At 37.3% G+C, this 13,647-nt stretch overlaps 1 protein-coding gene across 1 annotated transcript; it reads right to left on the bottom strand.

The window, feature by feature from the left end:
* Positions 1-2,359: 2,359 nt before the first annotated feature.
* On the bottom strand, positions 2,360-13,432 carry LOC115416651 (gastrotropin-like). Its single transcript, XM_030130494.1, has 5 exons — positions 13,366-13,432; positions 7,532-7,707; positions 5,909-5,998; positions 3,801-3,844; positions 2,360-2,543 (listed from the first exon to the last, which is right to left on the bottom strand). Exons 1-5 carry the CDS (start codon positions 13,430-13,432, stop codon positions 2,360-2,362), a joined length of 561 nt encoding a protein of 186 aa, XP_029986354.1.
* Positions 13,433-13,647: the final 215 nt, after the last annotated feature.

Genomic DNA, 13,647 nt, shown 5'->3' with positions numbered 1-13,647 from the left:
TTAGCCAAAACAATAGGTCATTTCAGGTCTGATTTGACCCAAAAATACAGCATAAATTAATGTTAGCTGACACCAAACAGAATCCACAGATCTAGGTTTGGTTTCCTGGATTTGTGGATCCATCTACGTCTCTTTTCTTTGTCTTTCGGTGTCTGTAAAACGATAGCTCCGACTGCTTTTCCAACCTGTTCATACAATCAATCGCACAACAGCTCCTCCCCATTTTTTATTAAATATTGTTCTTCAGTTTAGACAGTATTGAAGCAAACGCTGTCACCCATCTCCCTCTTTCTGCCACTCAGTGGGCAGAACCGCGGTGACTTCCGCTAGCGGTGACCTCACATGCATACCTTCTACATATATTACATCATGTTTTTTGGGGTTTATTTTTTACTTTTCCTGGTGATACATTAACATGATCTTCAGACTCATTTCATGAAATTGCATTCTTATGGAATTTGCCATGCTATACGTATGCATTTTCATCCTCTCGTGTGTTATTCAACTCCAATTTGATTGCATGTCAATTCACGCCAAGAAGCTTACATATCTGTAAACGCTAACTCTAACCCTAACCGCTAATCGCGTGGTATTTGCAGCAGCGTGACCATACACGTGGAAAGCTTATGATGCGTACAGATAACACACCAATTAAAAGTGGTGTTTATATTTATGCAGTTCATTATATCCCAATGTGATCTTTGATGTAGAATTTTACATCTTGTCACCTTCCTAAAATGTTTTTTTTTTTTTTTTTTTGGACAAAAATGACCTTTTTTTGCCCTAATCATCAAATACTCCATTTCTTGCTCTCTCTCATACATATACATATAGTACTGTGAAATGATTACATTTTTTAAAATTTAAACCCCCCTCATTGATTTTTTCTGTGTTTTTTTTTTTTTTTTTTTTTTTTTTTTTTTATTATTAGTAGTAGTTTATTCCATCATTACTTAATTTAAATAACAAACAAAAACAACATAACCAATGCGACCAAAAGGGTTTAGGCTGAAGTACAGACTTATTTTCCCTAATCTTATTTATAACTAAGAAGTAAAAACTAAGAAAAACAATTCAAGACGCTGTATCTAAAATGCGTCATCTATTGTTTTTCCTATCTTGAATTAAATTTTTTTTTTATCAGATTAATCACAGGGTTGCCATGGATTAATTTCATTTAATCACGATGAAATTTTTCATTTTTAATCTATATTAATCGGGTTTCATTTTGCACATGCAAACAGACTCAAGAAAGAAGGGAATATATACACACTTAACGGAGTTATTAAACACCTTCAACAGTTTCAACAAAACAACTTAAAACAAAATAACTTGAAACAGCTGTTCCGTCTTTTTTTTTTTTTTAACTCATATTTCCATGCAGAGGGCCAACATGCTGTTTAGCGTCTTCCATGTTTATGGGTTGGTTGTGTTACAGTTTGCTTCAAAGCTGTCTCCTCCTTCACTTTGCCACACTTCAAAACCCACAGAGCAAAATCTAACTGGACCAGACATGGGCCAAATGGACTAAAAAATTCAGTCTGATTTGGAAAAACGGATCTACTCCAGTGTCTTTTTGCACAATGGGTCAGACTCAGTATGGATTCACTTGCCAGACCTGCAACGCTAACGTTAACGCTCGATTGAACAACATTTTTACAGTCCTGCAGTCACTTCATAGCGTGACTGTTATTCTAAATAAAGCACTTACCGTTGACTTTTGCCAGTCAGTGTGTTGCTGAAGTCTGTTGTGTGTATCTGCCTCCCTGGTCGCTGCTTTGACGTCACATGTCGACTGTTAACTTTCAAACTGTGAGCGCGTTCGGTCTGCACGGTCCACCCCAGAACAGTCCATAACCTTTCATTTAGACCAGGAGTCAGCAACCCTGGTCCTGGAGAGCCACAATCCTGCCTGTTTTAGATGCTTCCCTCTTCCAACACACCTGATGGTCATTATCAGTCTTCTGCAGAGCTGGATGATAGGGTTATTATTTGAATCAGGTGTGTTGGAAGAGGGATACATCTAAAACAGGATAGTGGCTCTCAAGGACCAGGGTTGGCCACCCCTGGTTTCGACTGTCCGTCTGATGATCCCAGCTACATCTGATCCAATTACGCTCAGCAGGTGTGGTTTCTATGTGAATCTGGTGAGTTGTGGCCAGATCCTGCGCAGGTTCAGCTGCTATCTGAGAAGCTACAAACAGTTTCAGCTGGGACTCCTCTCACTCATCAGCTTCCACTCTCTCCACCTGTTGCTCACAGGTGTGCCCAATCAGCCGACCTGCATTTAAGCAGCTCTGGTTCATGTCAGACTCGTGTTCCCGTTTGACTTCTCGGTTCCAACTCCATCTGATTCAGTTCACATTTCTTCGTCTCTGCCCCGGTAAGCCGACCAGCCTTCTGTCCCTGTCTGTGAGATCTGCCTTGGCTTTTCCTGTCTCTCATCTGTCTGTGATGGCATGGCGCTTGCCGGTCTTGGCTTCACTGAGCGCTGTTTTGTCTGTCCACATCTGCGGTTCTGACTCTTCAAACCCCCGCTGATCCTGAACATTGCACCTGACCACCTGAGCTCTCCCACAGCCTGATCATTACCTGTGTAATACTTCATTAAAAAAACTTGGGGAACTGTTCATCTGAGTGTGTTGCATTTGGGTACTCCATCCTGTACATCCCTTACAGGTTCTGCTTCCTGTCACGACCAGACCAACTGCCCATTTGTTCATGCGTGACTGTAACTCTACTTGTACAAGCTGCCAAAAAAAATTTGCTTACAATTCTTACCATATCTTCATATTTTTTTGTCCTTTTTTAAAATGGAAAAAACTGGCCAAACTTGCAGATTCTAATCCACAGACTGCATTTGCATTGCAGGTAAGAGTGAGAAAGATAATATTATTATTATTTTTTTTTTTTTTAAAGGTAAGGGTGAGAATGACCCCACCTGCACCGGATGCAGAAATCGGGAGGACCGGGGCAGGTGAGAAAACTGGAAAAAACACCAATGTAAAGATGTACTTTAATGTCAAATATTTGAGTATAGTTTTAATTTATTACAATTTTGATTTTCTATACCTAATTTTTGGAACCAATATTCACTTTTAAAGTCTTTGAAAAGGTTCGTTGAGCATCTTTGTGTTATTTATGCAGTAAATCATATACATTTTTCAAATCAGATTTTATCTTTTTTGTGTGTTTTTTGGCCTTTTATGTTGCTATAGTAGGTTGAAGTGAAAAAATAACAGGCAGATGATATCGATGAAGTTGTAAATATAGTATTTTCTTTTGTTCAGACAAGGAAGAGTTTTAAATGTTACCTGCTTCCTTCCTTGTCTGAACAAAAGAAAATACTACAGGGGTTGGACAAAATAATGGAAACATCTAACATTGTGGCATCATAGAAGGTGTTTCCATTATTTTGTCCAACCCCTGTATATTTACATAAACAGAAGACAAAATGAACGTCTTTAGCCTTTGATGAAGTTGTGTTGAAAAAACAAACAAACAAACATGGGTATAGTAAACATTTCTTTATATAGTATATAAAGGCATATATTATTAATGACTTTGTTTTGAACATGGCTTTGGTGGGAACTTCTTCTCGTCCCTACTCTCAGGTCAAGATGACCTACACACACCCCGCTTTACCAGAAAGTGTTCAACTTTATGAACTGAGACACACACATAAGACCTTATCAAAACATCACATGTGACGAGAACAGACGGTGGTATGGTGGAAAACAGGAAAATGAGAATCACAGTATTACAGTGTTATAGAGAAAATTGTAGTCCAATTAATGAACTTCGTGCTGGTTCTCTTCAGCACTAGGGAGCCGGCAGTGAAGGTCTATATGGAGAAAGAGTAAAAAAATAAATAAAGTATAGTGAGATTTGAGCAAAATACAGTTATTAAGCAGATAATTTTGTTTCATGAGAAGTTGTAGTGTTTTCCAATCCACATAAAGAGCCCAGTCATTCAGTCAAATGCAATATCTACCTGTATTCAGTGTATTTGTAGCGTATGTAAGCTAAGGTAAGAACAATTTAAAAAAGTAGATGTATTTCCGTTAGAGGAGTTAATCTTTGGAATGGCCTGGAAGATCGATTAAAAACAGTCTAAAACAATTAAAACTTTTAAAAAGATGTACAAATGAAGTATTATTCAAAAATATAGAGCTCAGAATTGACGAAAGAAAATACTTGTTTAAAAGACTAGGATCAATATTGGTAGTTGAGATAAGGACATGATTTACCTGAATTAAATTAAATATGTATTCTCTTCTGCTGTATGTTTAGCAATGATTACAATGAAAAAAAACTTTTTTTTCATTGTTTGTTTGTTTTCTAGTGGAAAAATTGTGTTAATTGTAAATAGGGTTCGGCAAAATTAGTCTAAACTTCAGCCTAAACCCTTTCAGTCACACTGTATAAGGAACAATGGATGTTGTTTTTGTTTGTTGTTTGAAGTAATTAATGACCGAATAAACTACTACAACAATTTTTTTTGTTTTTATTATGTATTTTATATATAATTCTAGTATTATAAAATCTCTTTTGTCTGTGACACTCTTGCAAATGTTTTTTTCCAGGTTCAATAAAGGTTAAATAAAAATAATTATAATTTAAAAAATTCTAAAAATAAATGCTGTATACGGCAAAGGACATTACATAAGTAAATGAATAAAATATAACTGAAAAAATAAATAAATAAAAATCAACAATTAAGGCAATTATTTAATGCAAAAAAGCCAAAATGTGTATTATCTTGGGTCTCATGTGGATATTGAAATGATCTCACAAACTGGTTCAACAATTCAGTGAAAGACAATATCTTCCTGTATTCAACGTACTTTTTGTTATTTTATTATGTGTTTTATATATATTTCTAGTGTGTATGTATGGATGAAATCTCTTTTGTCTGTAACACTCTTGCAAATGTTTTTTCCTGGTTCAACTTAAAAAAAAAAAAAAAAAAAAAAAACCTCTGTTAGGGACAAGAATCCAGCCTTTCTTAAAAAAAAAATGCTATATATTGCAAAGGAATATGTATATGTGTGTGTGTGTGTGTATGTATGTATGTATGTGTATATATATATATATATATATATATATATATATATATATATATATATATATATATATATATATATATATATATATATATATATATATATATGTGTGTGTATATATATATATATATATATGTGTGTGTATATATATATATATATATATGTGTGTGTATATATATATATATATATATATGTGTGTGTATATATATATATATATATGTGTGTGTATATATATATATATATATGTGTGTATATATATATATATATATGTGTGTATATATATATATATATATGTGTGTATATATATATATATATATGTGTGTATATATATATATATATATATATATATATGTGTGTATATATATATATATATATATATATATATATATGTATATATATATATATATATATATATATGTATGTATATGTATGTATGTGTGTGTGTGTATGTATATATATATATATATATATATATATGTATGTATGTGTGTGTGTGTATGTATATATATATATATATATATATATATATGTGTGTGTGTGTATATGAAAAAAATAGTCAACAATCAAGGGCATTGTTTAATATAAAAAAGCCAAAATGTGTATTGTTTTGGTCTCGTGAGAATATGGAAATGATCTCCGAAACTGGTTGCAGGTAATATTTTGTTAAATGGACTTGGTCATGCTCGTCCATGACTGAGTCCGTTTTTGTTTCATAAATGCTAATCCTACTGTGCAGAGAAGTAACATCATTAGGTCTAATGATCCCTGCAGACGGTTGAGTGTTATAACTATTATCGTCACGCTTGTTCCTCTGCACTAAAAGCCTAAGTGAGTGTATTTACCTCGACAAGCTTGTCTCCAACAATCTCAGTGACATGTTGATAGTTGGGGAAGGATGTGCTCAGCTTTCCTCCCTCCATCTGGACTGTGGCCTGAACACAGAAAAGGAATCAGAACAACCGGTCACATGACAGTCCGCCACATACAGGCTGTCCACAAAGTCTCTTTACAATTTAAGCATGCATTACAAGAGCAACTGATGAGATATGTTAATCAGATTTGTTCTATGTACTCAGGGGATATCAAATTTTGAATCACTTTGTAATCCATTTTTCTTCAAGATCAATTAGTGCACAGGGTTCTGACAGGTTTCTACGAGTTAAATTTAAGACCTTTTTAAGACTAAAAAAGAATTTAATGCCCATTTCACAGCCTACGGTCGCAGAAAAAAGGATTAGACCATCAAAAGTCATCAAAAACAATAGTGATGCAATCAAGTACTAACTCCTGTGTGTATCGTGACTAAAACAGACAGAAAAGAAAATATGGGATGTCTAAAAGCACTGCTTTTGTCAGTACAATGCCATAGATATTCATGTAAGAACCAAGTGATTTTGGTTATTATCAAGAAAGCCGTGAAAAATGGATAGATATCATTAAACTACTATGCGCTATTTTTGTTGTTATCATTATATTTGTCCAAACAAATGTATCTTTAGTCGGACCAGGCATTCAAATGAACAAGAAATTGAAGAAAACACGGGGTGGTCTAATCATTTTTTCCACGACTATATTTCATAGCCATACTGGCAAAAATTCCTGACTCTTACAATTTAGGAAAATGTTTTTATTTACTCCAATTCCTCCATTCCCACCATTCCAAGTCATTCCTCGCTGGGGGCAAAGTTAGCCTTAATTGGTTCCTAATTTCAATATAAATTGTCAGGTTGGAATGGGTGTAGCTGAATTAACTAACATTACTTTCTTTGCAGTTTGGACATTTAACAGACACATTTAAACACATTTATGGCAACATAAATTAAGACCTACCATATCAACCCATTGGTCTTTGAACTTTAGCTTACTTTATTCTCTTACTTCTTTCTTTATTTTATTTTTTACTGCATGCTTCCTAATTACTTCATGTTCTATATATGCACCAAACCACTGAAGTTTACTTACATGTCACATTCACATACAACACGATTCTGATCAAATGTAATACATTTTAAAGACTTTTTTAAAAAAGGTATTCAATGCAGATTTGTAAATTCAAGACTTTTAAGACCCTGTGTGCAAATGTTGACCTTGAGCTTTTGACTGAATATGTGTCACCACAACTGGATGACCTTCAATCCACCATCATCTTCCATGTAAATGGTGCACCACCACATTGGGGACTGAATTTAGTGGGCTCCTAAATCTGAAATGTCCAGACCGGTGGATTGGAAGGGATGGCCCAATTCCCTGGACACCTCGTTCAACAGATATCACTGCCCTGGATTTGTTTCTTTGGGGTTTATGTTAAAGATAAAGATCATCCAGACCGAAATGTTGCTTGAATAGACATTTGTAAGTAGTTAGATATGACATTGTATTTGCTTTTGTAATGAATTTCTTAAATTGGTAAGAGACTTTATTTCTAGCCTTGATGAAGATACCGTTTCGGTCATTTTCCCTCCTACCTTGAATTTCTTCCCTCCAACGGTCTCCATGTCGCACTCCTTGCCGATGGTGAACTTGTTGGTGACCCTTGTGGTGGTGTAGTAAATCTGGGTCCAGGAGAAGTCATTACCATCTTGGGTGACCTCTGTGATCAGCTTGTAGTCACGGCACTTCTCGATTTTGTCATCGGGGATACCTGATGTGGGACAGGAGGACAAAGAAGTCAGTAAGGAACTGGAAACCAAAACGGTCTGCTCATGTAAACTGTTAAATACCTGTTGATCCACTAACCCTATCAATACTTGTAAATAAGTGGTGTAAAATACAGTTTATCATCTTTTCATGGTCATCAGATATGACCCATTTGGACGTTCAGAGGCTCTGTAGTTACCGTGGAAACACCATCATCTTCTACAACATCGATTCACCAGTAAAACCCATGGAGTTGGATCAATGACAGTGGATGGAGATGCTTGTTTTATGTTCAGTTAAGGGTAAATTTAAAGGTTATTGTATAAAAGCAGAGAAAACTGAAAAAAAGTTACATTTTTTTAGCAAAATATATATTAAGTTTTATGAACATTACACGGTCACTATATTAAATTTAGGAAAACACATGATTTTTACTGAAAAATGCAAAATGCAGAGAATAATACTGTAACAAATGGTGATAAATTGCTTAGGATTTTTTTTTGTTTTGTTTTTGAATAACTTTTGAACAACATGATATTGTTCTACATGATTAGTAAATTCCAGATAAGCAAAAACCTGATTTTCACTGAAAATAAATAATAATAATAAATGGTGGCTTCATCATCATCAGATATGATCCATTTGGATGTTCAGAGGCTCTGTAGTGAACATGGTAACACCGTCATCTTCTACAACACCAGATTCACCAGTAAAACAAATGAAGTTTGATAAATGACACTTGTTTTTACATTCAGTTTTTGGTCATTTTCTTCTTCAGTTTTCTCTCTTTTTGATATAACCCTCAACTTTACTCTCAGCTTAAAAAGTCATGGGAAGGAATGCTTCTAGGACCCAAAAAAAGAGTTTGTTCGAGGTGTTGTTTGGAAAAAGGGATTCATAAAGTAGATGACACACAGGAAGAAAACTCCAAGGCACTCTCTTTATGCAGTAAAATGCCTTTATTCTCATGGCATGGTCATATATAGACCTTAAAAAAAAAACACTTCGATGTATTTCAGCTTCAATCCTTCATCAGGAAGTCAAACAAAACAGAAGCCTGGAAAACTGTAGGTTCTTGGAAAGTAGGTCCTGACCAATAGGAACCTGCCAATTTGTCCACTTGGCAGGTTCCTATTGGTCAGGACCTACTTTGCCATGAGAATAGACATTTTAATGCTTAAAGAGAGTACCTTGGCGTTTTCTTCCTGTTTGTCATCTACTTTATTTTGAGCTTTTATGAACATCTACATGATCAGTTAGTTACCTACAGGAAAAATTCTGAAAATTATGACTGAAAAATGCAAAATATAGAGGATACTATTTTAACAAATGGTGATATACTGCATAAAAAAAGGTTAAATAGAGAGAAAAATTCAGTCAGAAACTACCATGAAAGTAGCAGTGGGTCTTTGTGGGTTAACTTCAGGTTGCGTTCTTACCGACTTGCCCAGTTGGCAGCTTCATATTGACCCTTTGCACCAACGTCACAGTTATCACGTGACTAGGGGTTCAGCGCCATGGTGGACGGCAAAAGCAACACAACAAACAAACGAATGAGCAACAGATTATGGCTACCAGTACTGAAAATAGAATTTTGGAGTTGTCCTGCGAAGTGACTAACTTTACTGGACAGCAGAAAGAACGCTATTTGGAGAACCTAGCGATAGCAGGGCTAGCTACCAACCCTTCTCCCTCCTGATGTGTTTACGGATCGAGCAAAATCCTCCAGTCTACCGGAGTTTAAAGCACACGATCTGTACCATTATGTTATAAATGGAGCAGAGGTGATTTCTCGTAGACTGGAAAGGAAGCTTGGCTTCCCCTAAAATTACAAAAATTAAATGGTCAAATATGTACAGTTGTGTTGACATTTCATTGACTACAAATGTGTTAGAACACGTTCATCTCACAGACAAGTTCGTTCAGAATCAGCTTTATCACAAATCAACAGACTCGATGTTGTTCACTTCTCATACATTCTCGTGTCTCTGTTTTCTCATTCGATCTCTGCTCAGTGCATTTGTCCGTAGACGCTCAGCGTCCATGCACTTCAGTGGGACTGAGTGGAACAGTTTTTTTCATTGCCTCAAAATTGGACGGTAATTGGATGAATGCCACAATGTTGCTCAGCGTCTCTGGGGGTAAATGGAGCTGTGGGCGGAGCTCGGTCGGGCTGGATGCTGGGCTTCCACGTGCTGATTGGAGGATCAGTCGAAAGGCTGAATCCTGTTTGATTGACAGCTAGTTTGAGATCTACTCCTTCACTTGACAGAGTTCAGTTTAATACTGTCACGCATTCTGCTGTGAAATCGAAAGAGAAACCACTACGAAATTACTTGTTCATTTCTTGCACTGTAAATAAAACACACTCATTGTATTTCCTTCTTTCAATTTAATATAATTTCAATGTTTTCTTGTTTACTTGGTATGATAAGGTCACGGACCATTTTCCTAAAAAGGAACAGAGGGACAAATTTATGTTTAAATAACTTGACATTTTTTTTAAATGTAAGCCGACAATGAGCTTCCCTTCTCTGAAAGACGAGCAGTCACCACTGAAATGGAGCGTCCCCATACACAGGTGCTGATCTAAAAGCAGACTAAAGTCTGGATGATACCAGTTCTTAGTGTCAGGGTAGATTACCCAGTGGCTGTACTGCGCTCACGGCAGAGGAATGTATCTCCTAATGGTAAAGGTAAGATACAGCTAACGTTAGCTAGCTAGCTGTGTATGTTTTTAACATGTTTCCCCCAGCATGCCATCCAAACTCAAATAGACTGGAACCAAAAGCAGCTCTAATTAACTAACATGGTGTCACAATGTTAGTGTGTGTCATCAGTATCCTACAGTGTTAGCTCGGTTGTTGAAGTGTCTGCCTTTCTACTGTCTACACACAGTCATATGTACAGTTCCACCACGAGAACATATGGAACAGCATAATGACAGTAACAGTATTTCATAAAACACAGTGTAGCTGGTAAAAAAAGGCAGCCACTGCAACAGCAGAGCTGATATTGAAGGCTACTAATGACAGCCACTGGAACAGAGTGGCTCATAGTAGTTAACCCAGTCTAAAAAAAAAAAATGTTAACCCAGTCTAGCTATCTAGCTAGGTGGAGTTAATATGCTATGGACACAAACAGAGCCTGTTCTATCCGTAATATCAGGTCCATCAGATCCAGGCTCTGTCTGGAACCAGCTGAAACCATGGGTGTCTGTGAAGAGGGATGGAACTGTTGTGTGCGACCACTGTACGTGTAAAGCAGGATTAAAAAATGAACAAAAACGACAACGGTCAGATCAAATTCTATATTAGCCGGTTTGCCGTCCAGTGTGCAGTCCGGCACTTCCGCCGTCCGTCATGGCACTTGTTTGTGATGCGAACAGAGCGTGATGTAATGTGGAAAGGGTTAATATGTCAGGACGTACTTTAAAAGAACCTACAGTTTTCTAGGCTTCTGTTGTGTTTGACTTCCTGATGAAGGCTTGAAGCTGAAACACTGAAGTGTTTTTTAAGGTCTATATATGACCATGCCATGAGAATAAAGGCATTTTAATGCTTAAAGACAGTGCCTTGGAGTTTTCTTCCTGTTTGTCATCTACTTTACTCTGAGCTTTTCTGAACATCTACACAGGGCCGTTTCAAGATATCTGGGGGCCCCAGGCAAGAAAGTAAAGTGAGGCCCCTAATACGTGAAGATGTGGTGGTCGAATCACCACAGAAGAAAAATAAAATCCAGATGCGATTTCCTGTTTTCTGGTGCATTTACTGAGTCATGTATTACGCAACACAGAGTATCCACCAGAGTGTAATGAAGGACACAGTGTCTTCAGTTTGGCATTGTTGATGGGAATGACACAAATTGTCACTATCAGTTGGTGCTGACAGAAATTTAAGCAAAGCGCCTAAAAAAAAAAGAAGGCATTTGGTGAGTAGGCTTACTTTTGTCCTTATTGTAGAAGTATATGATTAAAGTGCTGAGGATTTGATAGTAACTTTGCAGGAGAAGAACTTCACTTCCCATAATGCGCCAAAATGTAACATCAGACCTTATTGGCAAAACTACCTGAGCCCATGGTGCAAAGTGTTGTGATGTGTTGACGGGCAAGTGTGGGAAATATAGATAATTACAGAGTTTAAAATGTAGGATTGTGATTACATGGTTCATAGACATGGTTCACAGACACCGCCATTCATTTTTTTGATGTTGTATTTGAATATTCTGAATATTTGACGATTTTGAAAAGTGTTGTAATTTCCTAATTATTCTAATTGTTCCTGAATGCCTCATGTATTGTTTACGGGCGCCTCCTTGAACGTGAACATAACTCAGTTCCGCAGTGAGGGCACAGAGCTGATGTGAGGGACTGAACTAATGTTGGACTGAAAATACAAACTTCTGCTGCAGTCCTACTCTAGTCCTCTTCTGTGCCTAAACCAGCTGACACACAAGGAACAGACGTACTGATGAGACGGACAAACGCAATGGAAAAGGGACATTTTTCTCCTAATGGGATGGACAGATCACCAACGGAAACTGCTAGCTAACTGAAAATGTACACTGAACTGGATGGATTATTTGGCCAAACTGGATGGGATTCATAGGACCAGACAATTTTATTTGGAATAAAGTTGTGTGGGTGACGGCAGCAGGAGCAGACAACCGTCCAGAGTAAGTGAAAACACTTCAGTAGGCTTAGCTTTGGCTTTTCAGGACTAAATACTTTTAATGCTGTCGTACTTCGGTCCTCCACATCCAAATTATTTAGCTCAAAAGAAGTTTTGGAACGCTGTACAACAGTAGAAAAGGGCGATGGAGAAGTTGTGTTTATTTTATACTTAAATTCTGAAAACAGAACACAGTTGTGTTGTGTGTATATGATTAGTTCTTGAACTGAACCTCTCCCTCTCATGCTAACATCTATCTGTGTGTTTGGTCACTGATGTGAGGGCTTTTGTTCGCACACTTTCAAACATATCACACAGTTGTAGCCTATTTGGAGAAGACAATGGTTTACTTAATACTTACTGCTGTGTCGTTGGCGTTTTTCCTCCTCTTCTTTCGTTTTTTGTCTTTTTGCAAACCCTGAAGGGTAGGTGCTCTTCATCAAAATGGCCGCCGCCGTGCTCAGTGTGGACAGACCGTTAGTTCCACTGACAGCAAGTGGGGGGTGTGATGGGGGGTGTGCGAGGGCGGAGGTCACTTCTACATGACCCTCATAGTGTTTGTCATTGCATAGGGGGAATCCCTCTAGTCTGGGGGGCCCCAGTCACAAAACAGTACAGGAGAGGGTTAGCGCTGCCTCACTGTGGTGGTTTGTTTACAATGGTTTTTAATAAGTTGTACAGGTAAATGACCATGCCGCCATTGGGGGCCCTCTTCAGTGAGGGGGCCCTAGGCAGCTGCCTACCTTGCCTACGTCATCCTGCATCTACATGATCAGTAAGTTACCTACAGGAAAATATCTGCAAATTATGACTGAAAAATGCAAAATATTGAGGATACTATTATAACAAATTTTTTATAACAAATTTACTTATTTATGTATTTATTTCAAATGGTGATATACTGCGTAATAAAGGTTAAATAGAGAGAAAAATTTAGTCAGGAACTACCATGAAAGTAGCAAAGTGGGTTAAAATTCAGGTTGCGTTCTCACCAAGCAGCTTGCAGAAAGCATCGTATGCATCCTGGGTCTCAGTTTGCCATACTCCAGCAAAGGCCATTGTGGTAGTTATTGTGGGTGGAGGTGAGAGAGCAGAGATGCTGAGGCAAGCTGAGGGAAGAGTGAGGTGTTGAAGCCAGGACCGTGTGGTGTTTATATACTGTACAACTGTGTACTCCAGTAGCGGCCTCTCCTCCCTCATCTGCATGTGATGACACAAGAGTGCAATTACAGCCCAGGATGGTTACTCCAATAGGCTGTAGAGGGAGAGGCCAA

The sequence above is a fragment of the Sphaeramia orbicularis genome, unplaced genomic scaffold (assembly GCF_902148855.1).
Source record: "Sphaeramia orbicularis unplaced genomic scaffold, fSphaOr1.1, whole genome shotgun sequence".
Classification (NCBI taxonomy): Eukaryota; Metazoa; Chordata; class Actinopteri; order Kurtiformes; family Apogonidae; genus Sphaeramia; species Sphaeramia orbicularis.
Note: the sequence above shows the minus strand (reverse complement) of the source record. Positions and strands in the feature narration are given on the sequence as shown.

Coding starts and splice junctions, on each gene's coding strand:
- LOC115416651 (XM_030130494.1), bottom strand. CDS start 13,432: ATGGCCTTTGCTGGAGTATGGCAAACTGAGACCCAGGATGCATACGAT. Junction 5,999..7,531: donor TTGGAGGGAAGAAATTCAAG/GTAGGAGGGAAA, acceptor TTCTGTGTTCAG/GCCACAGTCCAGATGGAGGG. Junction 3,845..5,908: donor TTGGAGACAAGCTTGTCGAG/GTAAATACACTC, acceptor TTCTCCATATAG/ACCTTCACTGCCGGCTCCCT.